The 26,788-nt window shown below is 38.2% G+C and overlaps 3 protein-coding genes and 1 long non-coding RNA gene across 7 annotated transcripts; 2 read left to right on the top strand and 2 right to left on the bottom strand.

Annotated features, from left to right (window-relative positions):
- Nucleotides 1-29: 29 nt before the first annotated feature.
- Nucleotides 30-16,579, top strand: LOC135073055 (ubiquitin carboxyl-terminal hydrolase 46). 3 transcript variants are annotated; one of them, XM_063967066.1, is made up of 8 exons: nt 30-240; nt 446-526; nt 762-978; nt 1,332-1,412; nt 1,567-1,796; nt 8,929-9,186; nt 10,323-10,466; nt 16,249-16,579. In XM_063967066.1, exons 1-8 carry the CDS (start codon nt 196-198, stop codon nt 16,357-16,359), a joined length of 1,167 nt encoding a protein of 388 aa, XP_063823136.1. In that variant the 5' UTR covers nt 30-195; the 3' UTR covers nt 16,360-16,579. The 3 variants fall into 3 exon arrangements, with proteins under 3 accessions (XP_063823136.1, XP_063823135.1, XP_063823138.1); XM_063967065.1 differs by having other exon boundaries at nt 10,308-10,466; XM_063967068.1 differs by having other exon boundaries at nt 30-361; nt 10,308-10,466.
- On the bottom strand, nt 8,274-8,621 carry LOC135073057 (uncharacterized). The gene is made up of 2 exons (XR_010257574.1): nt 8,574-8,621; nt 8,274-8,487 (listed from the first exon to the last, which is right to left on the bottom strand). It is a non-coding gene; the product is annotated as an uncharacterized LOC135073057 (long non-coding RNA).
- Nucleotides 16,580-16,696: 117 nt separating the features above from the next.
- Nucleotides 16,697-21,923, bottom strand: LOC135073056 (large ribosomal subunit protein eL21). Of its 2 annotated transcripts, none has more exons than XM_063967069.1 (4): nt 21,819-21,923; nt 21,479-21,615; nt 18,002-18,244; nt 16,697-16,830 (listed from the first exon to the last, which is right to left on the bottom strand). In XM_063967069.1, exons 2-4 carry the CDS (start codon nt 21,605-21,607, stop codon nt 16,723-16,725), a joined length of 480 nt encoding a protein of 159 aa, XP_063823139.1. In that variant the 5' UTR covers nt 21,608-21,615; nt 21,819-21,923; the 3' UTR covers nt 16,697-16,722. The 2 variants fall into 2 exon arrangements, with proteins under 2 accessions (XP_063823139.1, XP_063823140.1); XM_063967070.1 differs by lacking the exon at nt 21,819-21,923 and adding an exon at nt 21,738-21,815.
- Nucleotides 21,924-22,309: 386 nt separating this feature from the next.
- LOC135073535 (uncharacterized) lies at nt 22,310-26,729 on the top strand. Its single transcript, XM_063967713.1, has 8 exons — nt 22,310-22,504; nt 22,585-22,991; nt 23,096-23,164; nt 23,266-23,391; nt 24,060-24,231; nt 24,829-24,945; nt 25,049-25,302; nt 25,403-26,729. Exons 1-8 carry the CDS (start codon nt 22,421-22,423, stop codon nt 26,637-26,639), a joined length of 2,466 nt encoding a protein of 821 aa, XP_063823783.1. The 5' UTR covers nt 22,310-22,420; the 3' UTR covers nt 26,640-26,729.
- The last annotated feature ends 59 nt before the right edge of the window (nt 26,730-26,788 follow it).

Here is a 26,788-nt window from a genome sequence, read left to right as displayed (position 1 = left end):
TGCTTGACGTGACCGCCATCACTACTAGTCTATGGTCGACGACGTAAGGTTTCGGATGTTGTGCTTGCTAATTTTTGCTTGATTCCAAAGAAATTTACTATGATTCTTGAATTAAAAGTCTTGTCGGTGTAATAAATCGAAACTCTTGCAAAAGATTATTTATTCCGCTTACGAGTCGTTAAAAACTGATTGCAAATGTCAATATGTCAGGATCTCGGCCTTAATTTCCAGCAGAGAATGGTGAGAATTGCATGCTAATTCAGTATTCGCTGCTAATTGGAATTAAATAGTGTTCATAACTTTCCATACGAGTAATGAAGTAACAGTCACGATGTCTTGGAAGTCGTTTTGGAATATGATGGTGTGTAATCTTGTCGGCGATTTTAGCCATACATTTTTATGGTTGTGTTTTTAGTATCCTTTTTTATGTCTCTGACTATTTCAGGGCGCAAATATATCGCAGTTGGAAAGAGATATCGGGTCAGAGCAGTTCCCTCCAAATGAGCATTATTTTGGTTTAGTCAATGTATGTACATTTTTATAACCATAAATAAAATTAATTGGCGTCAATTTGTCGTGTATTAAAATAAATATTTATTTATAGTTGGTGCTATTTGTTTTATAATTAGTTAGGTACCAATTAACATTATTAGTTTCTCTTTTCACTAATCTTAGTGAGCAGTGAATAATATTTATATTTACTTTCCTATCATAATGTAAAGCCAAGCTTCTTAATTTCTTACAAACTATTTTGCTTTCAGTTTGGCAACACATGCTATAGCAACTCAGTGCTTCAAGCCCTATACTTCTGTAGACCATTCCGAGAGAAGGTTCTGGAATACAAAGCTAAGAACAAGCGCACCAAGGAGACGTTGCTAACATGCCTGGCCGACCTGTTCTACAGTATTGCCACACAGAAGAAAAAAGTTGGCTCCATTGCTCCCAAGAAGTTTATTGCACGACTAAGAAAAGAAAAAGGTTTTTAGTTGTACTTTTTTTTATTTTCAGGTCTTTTACAATCTGTAGTTGTTTTAGAACTAAATTGAGCATCAATAGAAGACTCCATGGGAGAGGTCTTACACAATACACTAAAGATTGGCCAATTTATGGCACATGCTATACTGACATAATATCAGATAATGTTTCTTAGAATTGGACAACTTATGTCACATTTTTATCAATGAAATGTATCTGCTGTACTGCTTTGATCAACTACAGATAATATCTGTCAATAGTTGCTATTAGATTTGATATTTGTTTTTCCATACTACCTACGTGAATGATAAATTTTTGTTACATCTGTTGATATGTTGTAATGTTTTATTTTTCAGAGGAATTTGATAACTATATGCAGCAAGATGCCCATGAATTTTTGAACTTCCTAATAAATCATATTAATGAAATTATTCTAGGTAAGAGGGTCATTGTAATTATTATTTATTCCTTTTTTTGTATCTACCCCTTACTACTAACACTAAAATTTATAAATCAAGAGTTTCACGTGCTTCTACTATTAAAACTATCTTAAAATCATTTTTTTTTTATCATTTCATTTGTTTATTTTAGCTGAAAGGAACCAGAGCACTTTGAAGGGACAGAAAACAGCAAACTCAACTGCATCTACAATGTCCACAAGCATTGGCCCAGGGGAAACGGTGACTTGCAATGGTACCCTCCCTCAGAACACGGAGCCAACGTGGGTGCACGAAATATTCCAAGGGACGTTAACGAGCGAGACCCGTTGTCTGAACTGTGAGACTGTTAGCAGCAAGGATGAGCACTTCTTTGATTTGCAGGTGAGTTGGTTCAACTTTTTTATTAGTTTATATTGTTTTCTACCGTTTTATTGTCTTCTTTATGGAAGTGAGATAAAATTCATCAGTTAAATCCTAAATCTAGACTCAGATGAGGTAAAACCTACCTACTGCACAAAACCTAAATACACTATAATCTATTTAAAGGTTTGGGAGATCTTATAAGTTTGATGAAATTTTATATTTTTCATCAAACTAACCTAATTTTCATAGTCACCAAATAAAAAGTTTGCTATTTTGTGCTGTGTACTATCCCTAAATAAATAAACAATTATTTGTCCCATAAACTTTCCTTATTTGACCACTTTAAACTTAAAGCTATTCATGTCAAATTAACCCATAAATGCAAAAGTATTTTAAGGTTTTTCCTGTAATTATGAACGCATTGCTAATTAACGATGTGATTTTTTTTTTTTGTTTTATGGTTTAATCATGCGATCAGTCCTCAAAAACTATAAGCAGATGGGGTGGATTCTTTTCGTCGTTTAGAGCACTGCTCCCAGCGGAAACAGGCCTTTATTTTTCTTAATCTCAGGTTTATTTTCAGACTAATTCATTGTCGAAGATATCCCGCCGCTTCTTAAGCCGCCGTATGGTTTCTGGGATAGTGAGCTGCCCAGCCAACTGGTTCGGGTGCTTTGACAGTCTTAGCTTGTAGCTGTTTCCATGGGTGTCTATCTCTTGCTTCACCATAGGCACGTTCAATAACTCGTGCAGCTCTGTTGTTCTTATAAACCATGGTGCATTCGATATTTGTTTCAGGATGTAGTTTTGCACTCTCTGAATTATCATGATGTTAGAGGCACTTGCAGAGCCCCACAACTGGATGCCGTAGGTCCAAATGGGCTTCAGAATCATTTTGTATATGAGCAGCTTGTTATCCAAACATAGTTTTGAATTGCGCCCCAGCAGCCAATAGAGACCCTTGTATTTTAGATTAATTTCGTCTCGTTTGGTTTGTACATGTTTACTCCACGTAAGTCTACGGTCCAAGTACATGCCCAGGTATCTTACAGTTTCTTGGTGTGGTAATTGGACGCCGTTTAGGGTAACTGCAGGACAGTCTCCTTTACGGAGGGTAAAGGTTATGTGCACCGGTTTGGATGCACTGACTGCTATTCTCCATTTGGCCAGCCATTTTTGAACTTCATTCAGGATGTTTTGCAGGATTCGAGAAGCTTCGATAGGACATTTGGAGGATGTCAGTAAAGCCGTGTCATCAGCGAAGGTTGCGACGGTGACTTCTGGGCTCTGCGGTAGGTCGTATGTGTACAGGGTGTATAGGATTGGTCCCAATACAGAACCCTGGGGGACTCCTGCCGATATTTGATAGAAGTTGGAGGTGCAGTCATTCTCATTCACTTGAAAGATTCTGTCAGACAAATACGATTCCAGGATTCCGTAGAATGTGTGTGGCAATATTGATTTGATCTTACACAATAGGCCTTTGTGCCAGACTCGATCGAAGGCTTGTTGGATATCAAGAAAAACAGATGAGCAGTATTCTTTTTTCTCCATTGAAGATCTGATTACTCTGCACACTCTATGTACCTGTTCAATAGTTGCGTGTTCTTCTCTGAAGCCAAATTGATGTTCCGGGATTATTGATCTTTCCGTTATCACTTTCATCATTCTTTGAAGTATAGACTTTTCAAGTAGCTTTGACATGATCGGCAAGAGGCTGATTGGTCTGTATGATGTGACTTCGTGAATAGGTTTCCCAGGTTTATGGATCATTATGATACTCGATACCTTCCACAGGTCTGGGAAGTATCCAATCCTTATTATGGCGTTAAATACCATTGTTAGGTACACAGCCACTTTACGAGGGGACTCTTGTAGGACCTTTTTGTCTATGAGGTCATACCCCGGAGCTTTATTGTTTTTGAGCGACCTAAGGTTTCTATGTATTTCTCTTGGTGTCACCAGTCTCAGGGGTAGATCAAGTTGGAAATCTTGATTCAGTACTGATGCGATTTCAGTTTCATCCATGTTCATTACAGCGTCATTTGGCGTGAACACTCGGCTGAGATGTTTTGCGAAGGTTTCCGCTTTATCCTGAGTCGTTCTTATCCACTGACCGTCACTTGTTCGTAAAGGTGGTTTTTGATGTTTTGGTTTATCAATGTTTTTGCATGCTTTCCATAGTGAATAACGATGTGATAAAATAGAAATCCAATCTGTCAATCTGATATTATTAGCCAACAAGATTATAATTAGAACCAGCCAGAACACAAAAGGAATTGTTGTATCATTTAAATATAAATATAAAGCCTGGTTTCCACCAAGGAGTCAGAGAAGTGTCAGGCGAACGAATTTTTCTGTAGTAAATAATGTAATCTGATTGGTTATTCTAAAAACTTTTGTGCTCCGCTTCGCCTTGATGGACTAAACCAGCCGAGTCTTAAATCATCATCATCATCTCAGCCATAGGACGCCCACTGCTGAACATAGGCCTCCCTCAATGCTTGTCATGTTACCCGGTTGGTAGCGGCCTGCGTCCAGCGCCTTCCTGCTACCTTTATGATGTCGTCGGTCCACCTTGTGGGTGGACGTCCTACGACGCGTTTTCCGGTACGAGGCCGACACTCCAGAACCTTGCTGCCCCATCAGCCGTCAGTTCTGCGTACTATGTGCCCTGCCCATTGCCACTTCAGCTTGCTAATCTATCGGGCTATATCAGCGACTTTAGTTCGATTTTTTTTTTACGAGGTAGCTCTTGGCCTGTATCTCACCTGATAGTAAGTGACGATCAGGCCGAAGGTGGTTTACGGAGTCTTAAATCAAAGTTTCAAAAATAAGCTAAGTTTTAGCTCAGTAAATTATTATGCCCGCTATTCGCTGGGTGCGAAGTACTAGGTGGGGGGGACATAATCTATCGCAGCGCTCATGGTGGTCAAAAGTAGAAATAATGTTAGCTCTGTCATCAGATGTATCTGTCAATGGCAAAGCGATTCTACATAATACATTTTAATATCATTAATTAATCGCATGAAAAGGGTCCTACTGGGAACTTAAATAAAAGAGTGGACTGTATTTCGATAGGGCTGTTTTAATAGCCGTTTACAATTTGGAAATAACTAAACTATACAACGTGGTAGTACAAAAATGAGTCACAGTAGTTGTTGTGCACAGATGTTTGCCTTATGATGAGAGCGTGAATTATTGAACTCTGCCCTTGTTTTGTTCTTAATTCTTCTACATCTCGGACTTGTCCAGCCAATACCAACAACTTTCCTTTATATACGGTTTGTGGTTGGAATTTGATATTGTAACTCTCACAAACCCGGTCTTCAAAACGATACTCATTTCGATCTGAAAACGATATTTAATTTATTACTAGCGATACAGAAACATTTAAATATATTTACTGTTATATAATGAAACCGTTAAAGTAGCTTTTTCTTTTTGTTTTACTGTTAGTTAGTTAGTTAGTTTTGCAGGGCAATCGAATACCGCACTTAGCCTCATGATAGGGCCATTGTGCGCGATTTGTGGTTTATCTTCCTACTCCAACCACCCCAGATCCCCCCAGAAGGCGAGCAGCCCGTCCAGGCTGCTGCAAGCTTCCTGTAGCGACGACGGTGATCGAAGAAATTGAGCCCGTTGTTCTTCCACGCTACTGCACTCCATGAGCACATGCTGCGGTGTTTCCTCTGCCTCCATGCACCCCCTGCACAGTGGGCTGTCTGTGACACCTATGTTGTATAGGTGCTTGTTTAGCATACAGTGTCCTGTTATGACACTTAAAACCTTGCGGATGCTGTCCCTGTTTAGTCTGATGAGGCTGCGGGAGAACTTTTTCGATACGTCCGGAACCGCATCTTTTGTTTGCCTGCATCCTTCGCTATTTTTCCATTCTGTGTGGTGTTTTTCTTCTGTTTTGGAACGCAGCCAGTTCCTGATCTGTGCTTGTGGTATCGGCAGTATTGGTTCCGGGCCAAATACTGTTGTGTCCGAACCTCTTTTTGCCAGTTCATCCGCTGCGTCGTTGCCTAAAGAGTTACTGTGCCCTTTGATCCATTGTAGGGTAACTCCATTTACAGCTGCAATGTCTTGGAGCGCTTCATGGCATTCCAATATAAGGGCCGTTGTTATTGTGTTGCTTTGTAGCGCTTGCAGTACGGATGCACTATCCGAGATAATTCTTATATTTAGACCTCGGATGTCTCTGGCTGTTACCGCCTGTGCTGCTTTGGTGATTCCAATGCATTCTGCTTGGAAAATTGTATTGTGTTTATCTAAAGTTGTTGATATTCTTATATTAAGATCATTCGAGAAGACACCAGCTCCTGTACCCGTTTGAGTTTTGGAGCCGTCCGTGTATATCCTAACTTCATTGATTCCAGAGTAATCTCGCGTCTCCGCTGTAAGTTGGATATCATATCTTCGGTCGAAAATGTGTTCACAGGGTATCCTATCGATTGGTGCCTCAGTGAGAGGTATTTCTTTTATGGTTTTCTGCAGGATCGCAGAGTGTCCTGTCTCCTTGTTTTGCTTCCATAGGCCGTTTCCTTTAAGTCTTAGAGCGGCTGCTTGCGCTTCCTCCTGAATGATGAGATCTAAGGGTCTAAGATTCAGAAGGTACTCAAGTGATGCCGATGGTGTGGTTCTCATGCAACCGGTGGCCGCTATGCTTGCTAGACGTTGCAGGCTTTGGAGTTTTGATCTTACTGTGGATAGTTTTGTTCTGGGCCACCAGACAACTGATCCGTAAGTGACAGAGGGCCTGATAACTGATGTGTAGAGCCAAAGTGTTATCTTTGGGTTAAGACCCCATCTGCTACCAATGAGTCTTTTACACTGATAAAATGCTATACAGGCTTTCTTTGTCTTGTTTTCAATGTGACTCGCCCAGTTCAATTTGTGGTCAAAGGTGATGCCCAGATACTTCACTTGTGTTGAGAGGGAGAGTTTTGTTTTAAAGAGTTCTGGTAGCTGGAGCTCTGGTAGTTTCCTTTTGTTAGTGAAAAGGATTAGTTCAGTTTTGTTTGGGTTTACTGACAACTGGTGGTCGCTGCACCAGTTTTCAACAATGTTCAGGGCTGAACGCATTATTTCACATAGCACGTTTTCAGCCCCTCCGTTTAACAGTATGGTGATGTCATCTGCATATCCAATGGCCGTGTACCCTCTGTCATTTAGTTTCCTTAACAGACTGTCCACTACCATGTTCCATAGTAGTGGCGATAGGACGCCTCCTTGAGGGCATCCTCTGACAACCTCTGCTCTGGTAGTCGTGTTCGCCACCACCTGAACCGCCCTTTTACTAACTAGTTCAGTGACCCAGCTTCTTACGGCTGGTTCAACGTTGAATTGTTCCAGGGCGTGGTTTATGCTGTTGTGCATAGTTTTATCAAACGCTCCTTCTATGTCTATGAAGACAGCAAGAGTTGACGCTTTGTTTGTGATGGCCGACTCTATTTTATGTACTACCATGTGTAGAGCCGACTCTGTTGATCTGCCTTTCCTGTAGGCGTGTTGTTGGGGGTGTAGTGGTTTGCTTTTCAGCACGCCATCCCTGAGATGTCGGTCTACCAATCTTTCTAGTCCTTTTAGTAGGAACGATGTTAGACTAATTGGTCTGAAGGATTTTGCCTGTGTGTAGTCTTCTTTTCCCGGTTTCGGTAAGAAGATTACTTTTGCTTCCCTCCATGGCTTGGGTATGTATTTGAAAGCTATGCATGCCCGGTATATCTGTACTAGGTACTTGAGTATTTGGGCTGTTTGCCATTGTAATAGCGCTGGGAAGATTCCGTCCAGTCCTGCGGATTTAAAGGGTTGAAAGCTATTTAGCGCCCATTTTACTTTATCCGCTGTTGCTATACTATTGGCGATTTTCCACTCTTCGTTTGTCGGTGTGCTTTGTTGTTCATCCTGCCACCTTGCGATCGATGTGATCTTACAACCCGGAAAGTGTGTTTTTAGCAGCATTGTGCTTGTTTCATCTTCCGTGTTCGTGTAGGTGCCGTCTTCCTTCTTTAGGAAGCCCAGTAGATTGAGATCACCTTTTGATAGGATTTTCTTAATCCTAGCAGCCTGGCTTGTTGAGTTTATGCTACTACAGAAATTGCGCCAGTGTTCTCTACTACGGAATCTGATCCGCTTCTTGTAGTGCTTCTGTGCTTCTTTGTATTTGTTCCAGTCTTCATTGGTTCTGGTGTTTTTCGCTCGGTTGAAAAGTGTCCTGAGTTTTTTCCGAAGGCGTTCAAGTTCCGGCCCCCACCAGGAACCTTTGTTCGCAACTTTGGGAGTAACTTCTGGGCATGACTCTACGTCGGTGGTCTGCAAAGGATGGCTCGTTTGACACATGCCAGCCTTCAATCAGTTCCGCCGCCTCATGTGTTGCCAGCGTCAGATCTATTATAGTTTGGTACCTTGAACTTACGAAGGTGGGTTCAGCTCCTTTGTTCATAATGTTCAGGTTCGATTGGAATAAATATTCAGTTAGTAACTCACCCCTTTTGTTTGTATCCGTACTTCCCCACAGCGGGTGGTGTGCGTTGCAGTCTGCGGAGATGATCAAGCCCCAGGCCTGCTCTCTACAGTGTTGTACCAGTGCGGTGAGTTCTTGTGAGGGAACTGCATCCTCACTTGGCATATACACTGAGGCTAGCACTAGGGTTTGTTGTTCTGTCACGGTTTTCACTGCGGTGACATCTCTGGAACAGAACTGATTTAACATGGTACAGCTTAACGTATTCGGCATGTAAATACACGTTCTTGGTTTATCAATGGAGGTGTTTACTAGTAACTTACCTCCTGTGTTGTTTAGGCCGCAGATTTTGTTGTTTCTGATCCAGGGCTCTTTTGTTTTACTGTAAAACTACAACTATAAATGAAGTAAACAAACCCTGACACAATCAAAATTAAACACACTTTTTGGACTTACCTCATTTGATTTGAATGACCAAAATGATTTCAAAACCTTTTTTCCACCCAAATCGTGGTATCACAACAATTTATTAGTTGAAAATATTTGTTATTTTTTCATTTCGATATTTTTTCACAAATATACGACCTAAATGTCAATGTGACAGAGCCCACAAAGTTGTGGACGCTAGTTGGCGCTGTAATCGTGCACGGAGCCAATACAGCACATCCATATTTCCAGGTGGACGTGGGCCAAAACACGAGCATCACCCACTGCCTCAAATGCTTCAGCGACACAGAGACTCTCTGCAACGACAACAAATTCAAGTGCGACCACTGCAGCAGCTACCAAGAGGCACAGAAGCGTATGCGAGTAAAGAAACTCCCGCTTATATTGGCACTGCACCTGAAAAGATTCAAGTATATGGAGCAGTACAATAGGCACATCAAAGTGTCGCATCGGGTCGTGTTTCCGCTGGAATTGAGACTGTTTAACACTGTGAGTATAGTACTTATCATTTACTATGTGTAGATGCAGGGGACAATTGACAAGGTTACTCACTGTCCATTGTCAATATTTTTCGCAGCTATATTCCATCAACTATCAACTTTGTTCTGGTGCGTCCAGATTGGGCGCACCATGAAACTGTATATTATCTGTAATCTGGGCCTTTTCAAGGCGAGAGTGAATAGGCACTTACAGGGCAGATATGTATCAACCTAGACTGCATCCCACTTAACACCAGGTGCGATTGTGGTCAAATAAAAACTCATAAAACTCATTTATTTTTGCAAATAGGCTTTTAAAAAGCACTTTTACACGTCCCAACCACTGCTTCGGGACAATAAATGGGCCAGTGCTGAGAAGAAGCAGCGCAAGAAACTCAGTCACTATTGTCAGCCTCCTTTTCAAGGGTTTAGTCTTTAAAATATACAAATTATAGTCATAAGTATTGATGCGAGCTAGGTAGTTAAACATTCCAAACATTTTTATCTTTTATATAATCATATAAAAGATAATCATATATTTTATAGTAGCCCTAAATGCCTTGTTATTCATTAAAAAATCCATCCATGAAATTAGTTTAATTTAGTTCCCGCTAGATGCCATTGTTCTTTTTTATGTAAAAAGCTGTACCGCGTTGTCCACTCCTCTAGTATAAATTTCGGTTCGTCAACGCCCCCTGCAGTTAAATCTTTGTGAGATTACACACAAACATTTTGATTTATTTATCAATCTCGAAAGATAGCAGTGAGTGGATAAAGATCGCATTCACCTGTCAAATCTGTTTTGACAACAAACACAAGATTGATATCAAAGCCTTTATGCATAGGAGCCTGACAAAGGTGACTTTCTTTCACCACCTCTTCTGTCAGTCATTATGCTGTCCAGTGGTGGTTGGGCAAGCAAAAAAAGCATACTTAATGCAAGTTCAAGGCCCTAGACTCTAGGGCAGGGGTCTCCAAGCAGAAACTTTGGGGCCATAATATTTTTTTCGATATGTTGCAAGATACGGTTACGATCCGTTTCTATTTCATCTATTTAATAAAAATATTAAAAAAATGAATTTGTATTTCCACCACTTATTGCATCTTAATCTGACGGTTACCAATTTATAGGCGTTCCCTTTGCAGTCGGACGACGCCGTGAACCCGGACCGCCTGTATGACCTGGTGGCGGTGGTCGTGCACTGTGGCTCGGGACCCAACCGCGGCCACTACATCAGCATCGTCAAGAGCCACGGCTTCTGGCTGCTGTTCGACGACGATATGGTCGATGTGAGTACACTATAGCAGGGTTTCCCATTTTTTTTTTTGCCAAGGAACCCTAATTGATTATACTCTTCCTAGCGGAACCCCCGTACTACTCCGCCCGCACGCCCTGCCCCTCCCTTGTGCGTAAACAAGTCGGTGCGAGCGAACAACGGTCACGAAACTTGGGATAATATTTTTTACGGAACCCTTGCGGCCTTTCCACGGAACCCCAGGGTTCCGCGGACCACCATTTGGGAACCGCTGCACTATAGTCTGGTCTGTAAGCACGTAGAATTTTGTCCAATGACCCCGAGCTACCCATCCTTATCGCTCGCGCGTAATTATGTTGCTGTCGCGCTCGCACACTCACTGCGGGCGCCCGTCGCACAGTCGCGACAGCAATATAATTACGCGCGAGCGATAAGGATGGGTAGCTTGGGGTCATTGGACAAAATTCTACGTGCTTACGGACCGGGCTTTAGTAGTAAAGTGGGTGACTCTGGAGTCATCCGCTTTTCAATGGAGGGTAGTCGAACCTTAATTTCGAGCTCCTCCTATGTTCTTCTGATTAATTTCGTTGCGGGTCCAATGACAGTTTAACTTTCCCCCGGGACAAACTTGACCTTCATTGGTTGGGTTTTTATGGCGGTCAAGCTGTAGATCCTGGCTACAAAGGAGTTGCAGTGGTGGGAATAGCCCCGTTTCTTATAGTAGTAAAGTCCGGTCGCCGAACACGTAAAATTTCGTACAATGACCACAAGCTACCCGTCGCGACTGTGCGACGGGCGCCCGCAGTGAGTGTGCGAGCGCGACAGCAATATAATTACGCGCGAGCGAGAAGGATGGGTAGCTTGGGGTCATTGGACGCAATTCTACGTGTTCGGCGACCGGACTCTAGTAAGCTCACAAGGTGGACCGACACACAGTAGTTTGATTTTAAAAATAGGTGGACATACGATCGAAAGTCATAATTTCACCGAAACAAAAATTGTTTTGGATAGCATTTTGAATGCTGATCAACATTTGTCATTATACATTTTTCGATAAAACGAGCCTTTCATGCTTAAAAAAAATATGACAAGAAAATTTGTATGGAGAAAAATAATTTTTATTTTTTTTCTGGCTACTGTTGCAAACTGTAGCGGTCAAACCTTATGTAGTCGTAAGTACCTATGGTGCCAAATATTACTACATAAATACTTTTTGCGGGCACGCGCGGCGAAGCGAGTAATGGACATGCAAAATTTTAAATATTTTTATTTATGGATTATTGATTTTAATGCACTTAAAGTAATTATTAATAGAAAAATATACTTAGTCTAACCACAGTATATATATGAGCTAAAGCAGTACGGAAACTAGGCCCTTTCGGCGAGTTAAATACCTACACTTCAATTGAGTGTGAGGGTTGTCGCGCGGAGTCGTCGGCGCCCGTCCCTTTATCTGAAGTTTTTAGAGTGACTATGACATCAGCTCATTGGCTATAACGATACCGTTTTTTAACGTTCTAGATTTTTCTCCATTAACAGTACTTAGTTTTAAAAAAAAATGTGTAAGGTAATAAAAAAAACTTTCAACAATTCAACATAATACGATGTTTTTATTTTTTGTTAGTTAGGTATAAGAAGTTACATATAAACTAGCAAATGAAAATCGAATCAAATTACTTATCAAATAGAACAGATAAATTGTTAAGAAGCGTAATTACGTAATTAATTAAGCATTTTATTTAAAAAGTAATATCAAACTATTTTCACCTTTCAATAGACGCAATACACTCGTGGCATGTTTTTAAAAATACAGCGGACAGCGCACGCAATACAATTATTATTAAATTAAAAACACAACGCGCGACACCCGCGACGGATGGACTGCGAGGTTCGCTTAGAGCTCGTGTAAAGCGTGCGTCTGTGTGCGTGAGTCTGATTTCGAGCGTTTGTATGAAGCTTCCGTACTGTTTGATTTATCTACTGTGGTCTAACTTACTACAGCCCCCTATTACCTCATTTCACGCCAAAACCTTTCAAACTAGAACCTACGTTTGTAGGTACTAGGTAGCCTAAGTCGATCATTGACAATAAAATATTCACTACTGGTCTACTGGTTATGGTGTAAGGTAGATTAGGTAGATATCTACCCTTTACCTAGCTATATACCTACTTCTTGGCACTTATAATACCGACAGACATGATTAAATAAGTCTTCAAGCAAGAACCCTTGACTTCAATGGTTATGAAAGATTTTTTTACTTTCTAGAGTAGTCCTGAATAGATATCCCTTAAATCATTTTGACTGACATAATCGATTACAGTAGGTAGTGGGTTCAGTAAGAGTTTCAACCCATATAGTAAACAATACATTTTTATGGCTCTTTATTCAAGTTAGTCGAATAATTCCATCATAAATGGGAATATGCGTAACCCTCCTCCACACATTATTCATCATCCATCATCATTTCAACCTTAGGACGTCCACTGCTGAACATATGCCTCCCCCAATGATTTCCACAATGGCCGCTTGGTGGTGGCCTGCATCTAGGGCCTTCCTGCTACTTTAATGAGGTCGTCGATCCACCTTGTGGGTCCTATGGCCATAAAAATGTATTGTTTACTATATGGGTTGAAACTCTTACTGAACCCACTACCTACTGTAATCGATTATGTCAGTCAAAATGATTTAAGGATCTATTCAGGACTACTCTAGAAAGTAAAAAAATCTTTCATAACCATTGAAGTCAAGGGTTCTTGCTTGAAGACTTATTTAATCATGTCTGTCGGTATTATAAGTGCCAAGAAGTAGGTATATAGCTAGGTAAAGGGTAGATATCTACCTAATCTACCTTACACCATAACCAGTAGACCAGTAATGAATATTTTATTGTCAATGATCGACTTAGGCTACCTAGTACCTACAAACGTAGGTTCTAGTTTGAAAGGTTTTGGCGTGAAATGAGGTAATAGGGGGCTGTAGTAAGTTAGGCTAAGTATATTTTTCTATTAATAATTACTTTAAGTGCATTAAAATCAATAATCCATAAATAAAAATATTTAAAATTTTGCATGTCCATTACTCGCTTCGCCGCGCGTGCCCGCAAAAAGTATTTATGTAGTAATATTCGGCACCATAGGTACTTACGACTACATAAGGTTTGACCGCTACAGTTTGCAACAGTAGCCAGAAAAAAAATAAAAATGATTTTTCTCCATACAAATTTTCTTGTCATATTTTTTTTAAGCATGAAAGGCTCGTTTTATCGAAAAATGTATAATGACAAATGTTGATCAGCATTCAAAATGCTATCCAAAACAATTTTTGTTTCGGTGAAATTATGACTTTCGATCGTATGTCCATTGTCCACCTATTTTTAAAATCAAACTACTGTGCGACATCATAAAGGTGAAAGGTGGAATTCAGGCCGCTACCAACCGGCACAGAATAAGTAATAGTACAGGTACAGAAGGATTACTCCGCAAGACGATTTAAATAAATGCGAGTCTTGCTACGACGCGATACAGTGGAATTCAGCTCGCACAGCACTACGTACCTACAATTTTATTCACCTACAAGTTTTGTCTCTTTCTATCGCGTGCCTCTGAACTCTTCTTACGCTGTTAGGGTTGCTGTCTAGTAGTGTCTAGTAAAAAAATAATTAATCTACTTATTTGTAATGAGGTACGTAATCCTAAATTCTTTAGAAATTTCCATCGATGTAAACAAACACTTGTGCACACAATTACACTATAATACTCACGTTTTCTTAATATAATACACATTATTTCACAAGCTCATGAAACCAACTTTATTCTCATGATGAAACAAATATGAAATCTAACATTGAAAACAAAATATTTTAACAAAATATTTGGATGGTGAAAATTTGTGCTTCATGTTAAAATGTCAAATCGACATTTGACGTTGAAAAGACAATGCCGGAAATTGGCGTCTTTTTTTTTTCGCGCGGCCATCGACCAAACTTTGTTTTTTGATTACAAGATAGTGTAATAAACCAAACTTACTATGACATGTATACCTCTAAACTCAGTCTGAACTGAGTTACGAGCATTAGAAGTTTGATGATTTTCATAGTAGATTTGCTTTTTGCGCGCAAAGTTTTGTAAGAAATTGCAACAAAATAGTGAGATTGTATGTGTAAACAAACAATATCATCCATTAAAGGCTCCAGACATCAGTATGAAGCAGAATCAGCGCAATAAAAAAATAGCGCAATATTTTGTTGCAATTTCTTACAAAACTTGCGCACAAAAAGCAAATCTAGTATGAAAATCATCAAACTTCTAATGCTCGTAACTCAGTTCAGACTGAGTTTAGAGGTATACATGCCATAGTAAGTTTGGTTTATTACACTATTTTGTAATCAAAAAACAAAGTTTGGTCGATGGCCGCGCGAAAAAAAAAAGACGCCACTTTCCATACAAAATCTGGCATTGCCATTTAGGTCCTATCTCTGGAAAATCTGTAAGTCATAGACAATATTCATAGATAATAATCTGTAAATTTTATCGATTTTATTTCAAGTATTCAATTATTTCAATTACCAATTACTTTGATAATATTAATTTAAAATAAAATATAAACGAGGTTATATTCAACAATGTATTTTTTCTTCATTGAATGCAACAACACACTTTGCGAAGAAGTCTTTGAATTCAGCTTTATTATACAGACGAGTGTCACATAAAAAAGGCCTTTCGACCACTTTTCGACTGGTTTACGAGTTTATTGTGTACTTTGTCTAGACCCACAGTATAATTTAAATTATATTTCCTAAACAAATAAAAAAGGGAAAATTAAATTTTCTTTGATTAAGAAGATCCTATTTTGACGATCACATTACTGATCACAACATCCATCAGAAGAGGGATTGATCTTAATAATTATACAAACGATCTTTAAAAATCTAATAATCGTCTGTTGCAGTCCGTAAATGACATTTACAGAATTGCGATTAACGAGAGATTTTGTCGCATCACTAATAGATCAACTGACATAGACTAAAAATTCGTCAATGTCAGTTGGCCATATTTGTTTACATTTAGGGAAATTTCTAAAGAACTAAGGTATATGTAGGTAAGTACGCATTCATTATGGAAAACCTTGGGGAGGCCTTTGTCCAGCAGTGGACGTCATTTATTTTGGCTGAAACGAACGAACGCATTCTGAGCAATAGGTTCCTATACTATCCTAAGAATTATTGATTACCTACATGGTCAACATACCTTTCAGCATCTTTGGGAAGCGAAAAAAAAGATAAATCCGGTAGATTTCTTTTCGAATTGAAACACCCGAACGCCGCACAATAATATTTCTTTCTCTTTATGTCCATTTTTAAATAATACTTCGATCATAGAATTAGGTACTACAACGCACGCCAGCGTCCTGACGGGCGCGCGCGTGACACTCGACTGATATAATACCCGCCGGCGGGGCGCTTCGCTGTAGGTAATTATCGGATGTACCGCGCGGAGTGAGCCAGGCCTGCAACCGGTCAATATGGAAGTCATTAGGGCCAGGCCTATCTTCAGCACTGGATGACCTACGGCTGAAATGAAATTAAGTACACTATACACGGCGCAGACTCGTGCCAGACGAGGCAATAATAAAACAGTGCATGTCTCGTATTCTCTCACACTTAAACTGCAGCACTGGTTAAGGATGACGTCACTTTTTTTTAGCATCAGTGTGTGCGGTCTCGCTATCTAACGCGTTATTTTGATAGAGCCCTAAGTTTTCCTCTTGTTATTTCAGACAATGGATTGTATTAATATTCACACTTATCTTTTTACAGAAAATCGACGCCTCTGCGATAGAAGACTTCTACGGCCTAACTTCAGATATACAGAAATCGTCTGAAACGGGGTATATACTATTTTACCAATCAAGGGATGCTAGTTGTTAAGTTTCTTCATTAATTATTATAAAAATAGTAATTTATATTATTTATAAGATAGTCACTATGATAGATCATGTTAAATAAATGCCGCATTTGTTAAAGTTGGAAAGGCATAAAATATTATTGAAAAATTGTTTAATTCATTATTATTCAACTTTTAGAATTCAGTCAATTGTAAATAAGAAAATATTTCTTTTCAAAATAAACCGTTGTGATCTTTCTCGGATTTTGTATTTTTATTGCACTTCCCATTTAGATAAAATTAGAAGCTATCCCAATTAAATACCTACTGAAAGCTTGAATATAGGATCTAGCAAGCAAATGAAATAAAATAAACAGGGTTTACTTAAAAATAGTTTATTCCTGTCATTAAGCTACGAATTCGTATGGGATCGGCGCCAATAACACTGGTTTCTCCTGTCCGCTGACGATGTGGGCGGCCTTAGGTGGAGCAGGCTGTCTCTTCAGGTTGATGACCTTAAAAATTAAATTATTAACGAATAATACTTGAATAAAATAAATATATTTATAAAATCAACAATTAAATAAATCAAAATTAACCCAATACCTTATAGCCCTAAATAATATATTTTGCAAATCTACTTTTGGACTTGACCAATATTTATTATATTTTTAGCGTTAAGAGTCGCATCTCAAACTAATTTGAAAATTATAAGTAACAGTTCGAATTTTTCAAGTTATTTATAATTTTCAAATTGACCAATATTGCTTAACTTGACTTTTCATAGTTTAAATAAAATTGTGATTATTTAGTAGATCCTTCTCTCTCACGGTTCATAACGATCCGTTTAGCTTAAGCCTTATCTACCCTAGGTATTTAGTTAAATTTCTTCTCAGCACTTGCCAGATGTTTGTCTCGGAGCAGAACCCAAAAGATAAGGAGACATGTAAAGTGCCCCTTAAGGACTACCTTTATTTACTGTATTTTGAGATCCATAAGTGCCACTATTGATCAAAATTGAATAAAATAATTTTTATTTTATGGTGATACAAATAAAGACCTGGTGGAGGCCACGTACCGGAAAGCGCAGCGTAGGACGTCCACCCACAAAATGGACCGCCAACCTCATAAAGGTAGCGGGAAGGCGCTGGAAGCAGGCCGCCACCAACCGGCCATTGTGGAAATCATTGGGGGAGCCTATGTTCAGCAGTGGACGTCAGCGTTGCCAGTTTTTTTTTTCGCCAAGTCGGGACTTTGGTACTTTTTGAGTGAAAATAGCGGGATTCTTCTGTCAGAAGCGGGACATAGTAAAAAAACGTATAAATCAAAGGTTTTCAAATATTTATCTTTTTATTTGACTTAAAATTACGTTTACGTGACAATAGATAACAAAAGTAGCCATAGAAAATGTATTTTAACAAAAAAATAATATTTTAAATCAGATTTTTACTCTATCGTTAAATTCGTCTTTAGAATAAAAAAAGAAAAAAATGTTTTATTCTTTAGAATAATATGGCGTTTCAAACAATAGTCTGGTGAAGTGAGTGTCTCTCTCCGAAAAGCGGGACCGAGCCTGTCCCGCGCGGGACATTTAAATTTGATTTAAAAATCGGGACGTCTGGCAACGCTGGTGGACGTCCTGTGGCTGAAATGATGATGATGATGATGAAATAAATATCAATCTACCTTGCCAGCGGCCTTGGCTTCCTTCAACAGCCTCTCATTTTCCTTGACGCGCTTGAGGAAATCCTCTCTGCACTTGGAGTGTTTCACGTGCTCAATGCGGATGTTGATGCGCTTAGGGATGATCCTTCCGCGCACCCGCTTGTTGACGATCACGCCGAGCGCGTGCGCTGTGACATTGTACACGCGGCCTGTCTTGCCGTGGTACACTTTGTGTGGCATACCCTTCTGGACTGCACCATTGCCCTGTAAAGGAAAGGAAGTGAGTAAATATATGATTGGGCTGATGGACAATGAAGACCATTTGAAGACACAATAGCCGAACGGAGAAGGGGTCAGACTGGCTCATGATCCAGGGAACGCATGTTCGGTCCCTGCCACCGCTCGACTATTGTGGTGAGCTCACTCGTGATACAAGCATATTTAGCTTAGTACGAGAGGCTAATCTTTAATACTATTATACATATGAACCTATGTTCATGACTAAGATACTGCCTTTATTACATCCAAAAGATTAGTGTTACCCAAGATTGATAGAAATAAATCCATAAAATACTTTAATAATTCAAATTAAATTAACCCTTACACGCTTATAACTATTCCAAACCATTTAATTCTTTTTTCTTTAGTTATATCTATTTATTTTAGTCTAATTTAACATAAAAGTAGTACAGAAAATATAAGTGCTATGTATTTCAGTGTTTTTCAGTCGGGGACACATATGTCCCTATATGCGTTAAGGTATACATTCCCTCATATATTGAAAATAAAATACTTACGCTTTTATTGCAAAATAAATACAAATCACACTAAATATGCACATCAAATTTAATCAATAAGCTTATTTTTAATATTTATAATAAGAAATTTAAAATAGATAGCATCATATCTTACGTATTTTTATATTTGATCCTCATCTCATCATAGACCTCTTTCTTGAAGTTAGACCTACCTAACTACACTGTTTGTTTCAAGAACAACTTTGAGTGTAGAGTCTCCAGCGTGCAGAGGAGTGCGTGTAACACGGATATTTGACATACTTTTTTCGTGTTGTCCATGTTTATTTTGAATCCCATTTATTGAAAGCCTGTACTGAGGCCATAGAGCATTGATTCTAGGTCTTCTAAGGTCTCAGCCGTGCCGTGACTACAATCGTTGAATCTTACTTGGGGGGACAACATCCGAGAGGCTTCGCGACATCTTTTTATCCAAAATACCGCAGTGTCTCAAGACCTTTGACTGAAAGTCTTTGACCAATGTGTGTTGGCTTGGCGGCGATTACGCACGGAACGGAGACGTGTTCCTTCACTATGGGCCTTATGAGAAGGTTCAAAGTCACCCAAAGGGTGATGAGGAAGTCCGCAGGAGACTCAAAGTAACAGACATAGCCTGCATAATTATCAAACTTTCGCGGCAATGGGCATACATAGCTCGCAGAAGTGATGGCCGTTTGGGCAGAAAATTTCTGGAGTGGCGCCCACGGATAGGAAGACGCAGTGTGGCAGGCCTCATGTTCCTGTGCTGCTCATGTACATTCATGTATACGAACAGCACAGGAACGATTGTTGTGAAAATCCTCAGGGAAGCCTCTGTCCAGCAGTAGACACCCTTTCATCAGGGAGGAAACCATCCTCGTTGTCACTATTTTCAGTCATCATGACTTCTAAAATTCGTCTTTCCTGAGCGAAATTTCTTCAAGTCGATTTGAAGGCAAATGATTTACAAAAAATATGTATGAATTATAAATAAAACATCAATATAAACATACAAATTATAACGAGGCAAACAGTATCCTTAGTAAGAACCAGTTGCCTTTGACGCACATAGGGACACCCGTGTCCCAATACAGATTTTTACATAATATTCATTATACATACGAAGAAAATGGAAAATATGTAATAAAACGATAATTATACTTATTAGTGAATGTAAATCGGAAGAAAAATAATGGCCAAACAGCCGCTAAGTAATATTAAAATATTTTTTAATTTTGACGTCTAACGAATTTTTTTTTCACATTTTGTGCCAGTATTTTTATACACAAGGAATCGCGTTTTTCATTATTTATAGCGCATAATCATAAAAGATAATAATACAATTTAAGAATATTAAACTACAAAGGGTTTAACTTAACTAGTATTACTGTAAATCGTAAAAACTATGCGGGGACAAATGTGTCCCATATGCGTGAAAGGGTTAAGGTTTCAAATACTGTAGGCAGGGCTTCACAAACTGTGTCGTCCTGGAGAGTCTTGGAATTATCCTCAGGTCGTCGTGAGTTGATCAAAAATAAATGTAGAGAAAGAGATGAGACTTGAGCCCCATTTCGAGAAGCTATGGAAAAGCAAGCACATTTTTCTCATCAGAACCAATTTAACAAAATATAGTAGAATCCGATTATAACGACGCTCAAGGGACTGATGATATAACCCCTTACTAATAAAACTTACACGCTCGTTGAACAGTGTTTTAAAGTGAAGTTTAGTATGAAAGTGTCATTTTAAAACAGTGTTCAACAACTGTGTAACTTTTTATTAGTAAGGGGGTTAATGTCATAGTAAAGAAGTATTTTTTTTACATTATTACTCAACAAATGAACCAACCAAATCAATAAAAGCTTGCACTTGTGCTGTGTACTAATAATGGATTCTGCTGTAAAATATACATCTTATTTAACTTTCGATAATAGAATAGTAAAGATTCGATAAATGGCAAATTCCTAAGAGGGTCACAGTAAAAAAAAGTTTAGAAGCCCTACTGTAAGGGTGATTTTTTATTATAAAAAAAATGTTTTTATATTTAAAAAAAACTGAAAATTCCATAACAAAATGCATAAACAAATTGTGAAATAAAATTAAAACAAAGTGAAATATGTTCAATCAGATATGTTTGAAGTATTAAATAGTATAATAATTAATTAATATCAGTAATTTTGCAAGTTTCAATCATGAATAATAACATGTGAATACTAAGAATACGATTAGTTACATCAAAAATACCTCTCCATCCAACGCTAAACATGTTAGTGCAGTAGCGTAGTTTAATAGAGGAGTCTGAGAGTTCCCTAATACTAACTGAACTTTCCTAATCCCATAATGAACTAGGCAAATTCAGTAGTAATCCATTTATGATGATTTCAAAGACAAAGGAGGCAACTGCATAGATGCTATTCTGTATTTATGATTAGTTGTTTACAACTCCTGATAAGCCACATACAAATGCCAAGAATTAAGATGTGAACTGAGATTGCACAAGGATAACATGGAGAGCCATAGAACTAATACAATAAACTGCATGAACATCACGATTATTTTCTCTCACATGATGTCATGGTGAAAATTTAACAAGTCTGACTACCTTACACAAACTGCAGACGCATGATGTGAACGTAGTGTTAAACTCTTAAAAATTATGATCACGGAATAAGTTTCTGGTACAGTAAAATGAAGAGGAAACCCAGCAAACAAAAGTGATACTAACCCTAATGTCAACGATGTCTCCGATTTTGTACACTTTCATGTACGTGGAAAGGGGGATTGTTCCATGTGTGCGGAACCTGCGGGCGAACAGGTCCCTGGTTCCTCGGCGGTAACCTTTGGAGTTCGTCATCTTGCTGCCTGAAATATGCCAGATTACTTCGTTAACTCCAGCTCACAAACCCGCCACACGTGGACACAACTGTTGGTCAAGCGATTACTAATATTTACACTCGAAAAACTTAGTATATTACAAAATTTACTTTATGTACGCTGTTTGAAGACTAATCAACGCAATTTCACAGCAATTTATATATTTTTTAGTAATTTTTCGCGATATTCACCTTGTGATACAAAGCTTGACGGATCAAGAAAGAGGTTATTTTAGTCTATGGATAGAGTAGCTAGGAAAGTTGCCATGTCAGTAAGGGATTAATTTCATTTTAACCTTTTAATTTGTTTAACTTAAATTAATTATAGGGATTTCTTAGTTCACAAGACGAAACAAAAACATGTTTTGCAAAACAACAAGAAAATAAATTATTTATTTAAAAAAATTGAAAACTTTTTTCTACTGTGGTAACATAAGATTACCTAAATCATAGACAAAATTTTATCGTTCTGAAATTGAGTTAAATTATTTAGAAAAGATTATTTTATTCAGTTTCTGTGATTTCAGTGAGAAATTCTAAAATAAAATAACTATTAAAATATGGAAAAATGTTTGCTGTAAAAACCAGAACCGTTCAAACTTAAAAGATCAAAATTTTTCTAAATTTTATAGCACTATTCAAGTCCAAGTAATTATTCTGATTTCTAAACGTAATATGAATAAGTCAATTTTATGCAGGAGCTATTTTGTACCCTGAAATTTTTCCTTACAATTTTTGTTTGTTTGATAAATTGTTATGAATATTATCAACGAGAAACTGTTAATTAAAGAAGCATGAACATAAAACAAGAAAATATAGTGGTTGACTCTTGTCAATTCACGCCTGTTTATCTGGTGGAAAATACTGGCGCCATTCAGGTATTTTTTGTTGTTTATTTATTATTCGTGCATGACATATTTATCGATCTTGAACTAAGTGCTTAACTTTTGATTTACAGGGGAGGTCTTACATTTTGACTCAAGCGAATGTGGAAGAACCGAAACCCGTCACAGATAACCTGAAAAGCTATTACGAGAATAGCGGCATCTTAGAGACAAGTTTCGTAAACAATGCGCCCACTTTTTCTAAGCCTCGTATACTGAAAAGGCAGGAAAGTAAATTGGTGGGTAATAATTTGAAGCTGGCTAGTTTCTTGTTACCAAAAACAAATACTGAAAATAATGTGAACAAACAATCTGTGCCAATAAGCAATATTGTGTACAAGCCAGTGGTCACTACAAGTGTCGTTCACACTGTCCCAAAAGTGGAAGTGGAGAGAAAAATTGTCAGATTAGAGAGTTTCCCACCGAAACCAAAACCTACTCATCGGGAACGGATTCTACCAAAGATTAAACCCAAAGATGAGTAAGTATACTTTTATTGTATTCATGGTGAATATTTTTGTGAATGTAACATGTTAATATCTGTTTATTCTTGTAATAATCATGATTATTCTCTTTATTTTCCAGTCCACCAAATAAAAATCCCATTAAACACACTTCAGTGCAATTACTTAAGCTTGGAGAGACCTATCATAGGTTGGTATTTTTCACATACTATTCTAAAGGATTTTACAAATATTGAAAATATTAATCATCCTTTATTTCATTATCTGACATAATAATTTAATATCTTCCAGTCTCAACCAGTTGAGCAGTGATCAGATGAAGATGGTGAACCAAGCTCTCAAGATCTTCAGCAAGCCGGAAAATGGAAGCTTGGAGCCCACCTACGACCCAGTTACCAACACTCGCTTCATATACAAGTATGTACACAACTTTACGTAACACAGATTTTAGACTGAAAACTCAATATATCAAACTATACCTTTATATTTTTAAACCGGCAGACAGTGGTGACTGAGTTTGTTGCGGCGCTTCTTCTCAGCACTTGCCAAATGTTTTTTTCGAAGCGCTGGTAGGGCAAAAAAAGAATGAGACATGTATAGGCTCCTTAAGAGCATTTGACGATTTGCAAGAACTAATTTAATTAGTATAAAACACAATTAGTTTACAAATAAAGAAAATTTTGATTTTACCTGAGGTATGGGAGTGACACAGGAGGGGTGACATTGACATATTTTGTTACCTTAGGCCGTATACAGAAAGAAAGCTGGAAACTTATAAGCGCTTACTGGCGTTTGACAGTGCTGGTAACCCGCGCAGGGAAATATATGAACGCGCGCCGATAAACCGATAAGTTTCAACACGCGCTGGTCAGCACTGGACGCTGCCATATAAAATGCCATTCAACTTGCTTCCTTTGTGAACGAACGGACAAGCACTTATAAGTTTCCAGCTTTCTTTCTGTATACGGCCTTAGGCACTGAGTAAATTGCTAGACCAATAATAGTAAAGACCAAGCTACAGCATGGTTTATTTTTAACATAAACAAATGTAGGTACTTCTTAAAGTTATAATCGGTTGTTTTCAGAGTTGTTTCGCCAAGAGAGTTGACAGTAGTTGGTAAGAATAAGATCAAAAGAGAGGAGATAAAGAAGGAAGAGAGAAAAGAAGAGATTATCAAAGAAATAAAGAGGGAACCCAAGAAGGTTGCTAAAGTGGAAGAAGTTGAGCCAGAACCTGTAACTACTGTGCCTGAAGAGGTATGTAAATAAGGGCTGATTTTTCAATCGTCAAATACTAACTTTTAACTGAAGAATAACCTTGTCAATTTGACATATTTCCCATACTAAAACTGTCAATTTGCCAAACTTATTCTTCAGTTAAAAGTTATCTAACGATTGAAAAATCCGCCCTAAATAAAATACATCGTTACTTATGTTAAAATGCTATAGTATAGTTCCAAAATACTGAACTGTCCTATCCATGACATTGACAGTGGGGCGCCACCGTCAATACCGGATCGCTGGTTCTGATTTTTGTCATGTTGGAAACCATATAGTTGAACGATGGTAGCGCCCCCCTGTCATTGAGTTTGGTGGGACAGTTCAGTGTGGGTCATCTATATGTCTGTGTATTACTTTTTCATTCTACATGAAATAAACCTTGAAGGGAGAGAAATAAAGCTTGAATGGAGAATATTTATCAACTTGTACGAAATGTGATTGCAAAAATTATAAAGCCTACCTTATGTGCACTATAAAAAGTTTATATCTCAGAACAAAATCTGAAGGCAAAGCTAGAAAATATGTAACTTTCCTTAACCAAGAAATAACAAAAAACTTTTATGTTGTTTTTAGGTGAAAGTAACAAGAAGTGGCAGAATAGTTAAGTTCCCAAAGCAGATAGTTGAGGAGATACCGCAAAAACCAAAAAAGAAGAATGGAGCTGTTGTGTCCTGCTTCCAGTGTTCTACTGTTAGTATTTAAAAGTTTTACAGCTTTATTTTATTTTACATTGTTTTGACTGTCTTTTTTTTTCCTATAAGAATTTTGCAAGTAATTAAATCTATGTTTACAGGAATTCTGCAGTTTGTATCGCCTTCAGAAACATTACGAGAACCACCCCACCCACATCCCAGCTAAAATTCACTCCAACCTGTTCCACTGTTTACTTGCAATAGTGAAAAGTGGCTCAGAAGAAGACAGGACCACCATATTCATTCAGCAATTGGAACAACTCATTGAAAAACTGAAGTCACTTCTCCCTTGTCTGCTGAAGAAAGTTGATGGTGTTGACGGAAAACCGTGCACAATAAACGACGATCTTGGCAGGTATGATCACGAAAATATACATAATTATGTAGTAAAATTTAAAGCAATGATGAAAGACAAACTGAAGTTTATGTTACTAATGGTTTGAAATTATTTGCAGGTTGTTTGGTATGAATCCTGGAACATACAACTTGAATATAGATGGACTCTCATGCGTTAAAGGCAAAGAAGGCAACTGCAGGCATAACCCACCCCCGCCAAAGAACAACTTCAATATTGACCTGAACAAACCAACCCCACTTTGGCAAACAATACAAAACGACGACGCCAATAACTCAGGGAGTGAATCCGAAGACTGTGCGAGAATCAATGCTGTCGACAAATGGCCAATAGGAAATAAGAGATTCAGAAACGTCAAACAACAGAAGACGCAAGATTTGAAATCCAAACGAATGAAACTCACATCAGAAAGTGCTGAAACAGTCATTGAGCTAGATGATTTTGTAATTTCCAATGACAATTTCACTGTGCCCATCGAAGTATCAAGTGTAGAAAATATACCAGAGCCATTAATAGATGAATTTATAGTAAAAAAAAGTGATAATAATTGCATTCAAGAACCACCTGTAGTCGTAAAGGACACACAAAAGATTACCACTTTTACTGATCTCCCAAAGAAAGCTAAAGGCGCGCATACACAGTTTCACAGCGCACACTTCGACATACGATCCTCACCTATAAAAACTTCATCAGCAGCAACATTTCGGAAATTCCAAATTAACCCTGAAAAACTCGCAAAATACGAAGTACAAATTATTCGCCCGTTGGAACTCGATAAGACCTGTGAAGAAGTCAGTCCAAATACTGAAGCAAGTTTCATGCATAGTAATGAAACAGAGGTGATTCAAAATTCTGATGTCATACCTGAACAAAGTGCAATACCTTCCACCGAAGACAACTCTGATCTCCAAAGTATATTTAGAGACGAACTAATAGAGTTGACTTGCAAGGACCCACATGATATCCCCAACGATTTGGCTTTTGCAGCTGCAAAAGAGTGGATATGCAGCGGTTTAAGTTCAGTGGGTGGAAAAAGTGATGACGATTTTATAAAGACTAATAGTTTAGATGAGAGCTTTATTAGTGCTAATAGTCTAATTGGTCCAGCTTTATTAGATTGTAAGGATGATTCTCAGAACAAATTGCAATTGAGTAGCGAGTTGGCCGGAGCTGGTACTCTGAGTGAGAATGATAACCACATAATGAACCCGGGCTCAGCATCAGTATTGAACTTCTTAGATTCTTTAGGCAGCGAGTGCCTGTCCTACCCTGAGACTGAAATTAGAAATAGCAATGTGGACTTTCAGTTAGATTTATTTTCTTTTAGTAATACATAGAGTAAGGAAAAGTAATTATATGAAATTATAGATAATATGGATAACTATTTTTATTTTGAACAAATTAAAATAAATCATTATTATAAAATATTTTCTTATTTTATTTGACTAGTAGATAGACCCTGAATAAATATAGAACTAACCTGTAA

This window comes from Ostrinia nubilalis, chromosome 7 (assembly GCF_963855985.1).
Source record: "Ostrinia nubilalis chromosome 7, ilOstNubi1.1, whole genome shotgun sequence".
In the NCBI taxonomy this organism is placed as follows: Eukaryota; Metazoa; Arthropoda; class Insecta; order Lepidoptera; family Crambidae; genus Ostrinia; species Ostrinia nubilalis.
The sequence above is the reverse complement of the archived record's forward strand: the minus strand, read 5'-3'. Positions and strand labels throughout refer to the sequence as shown.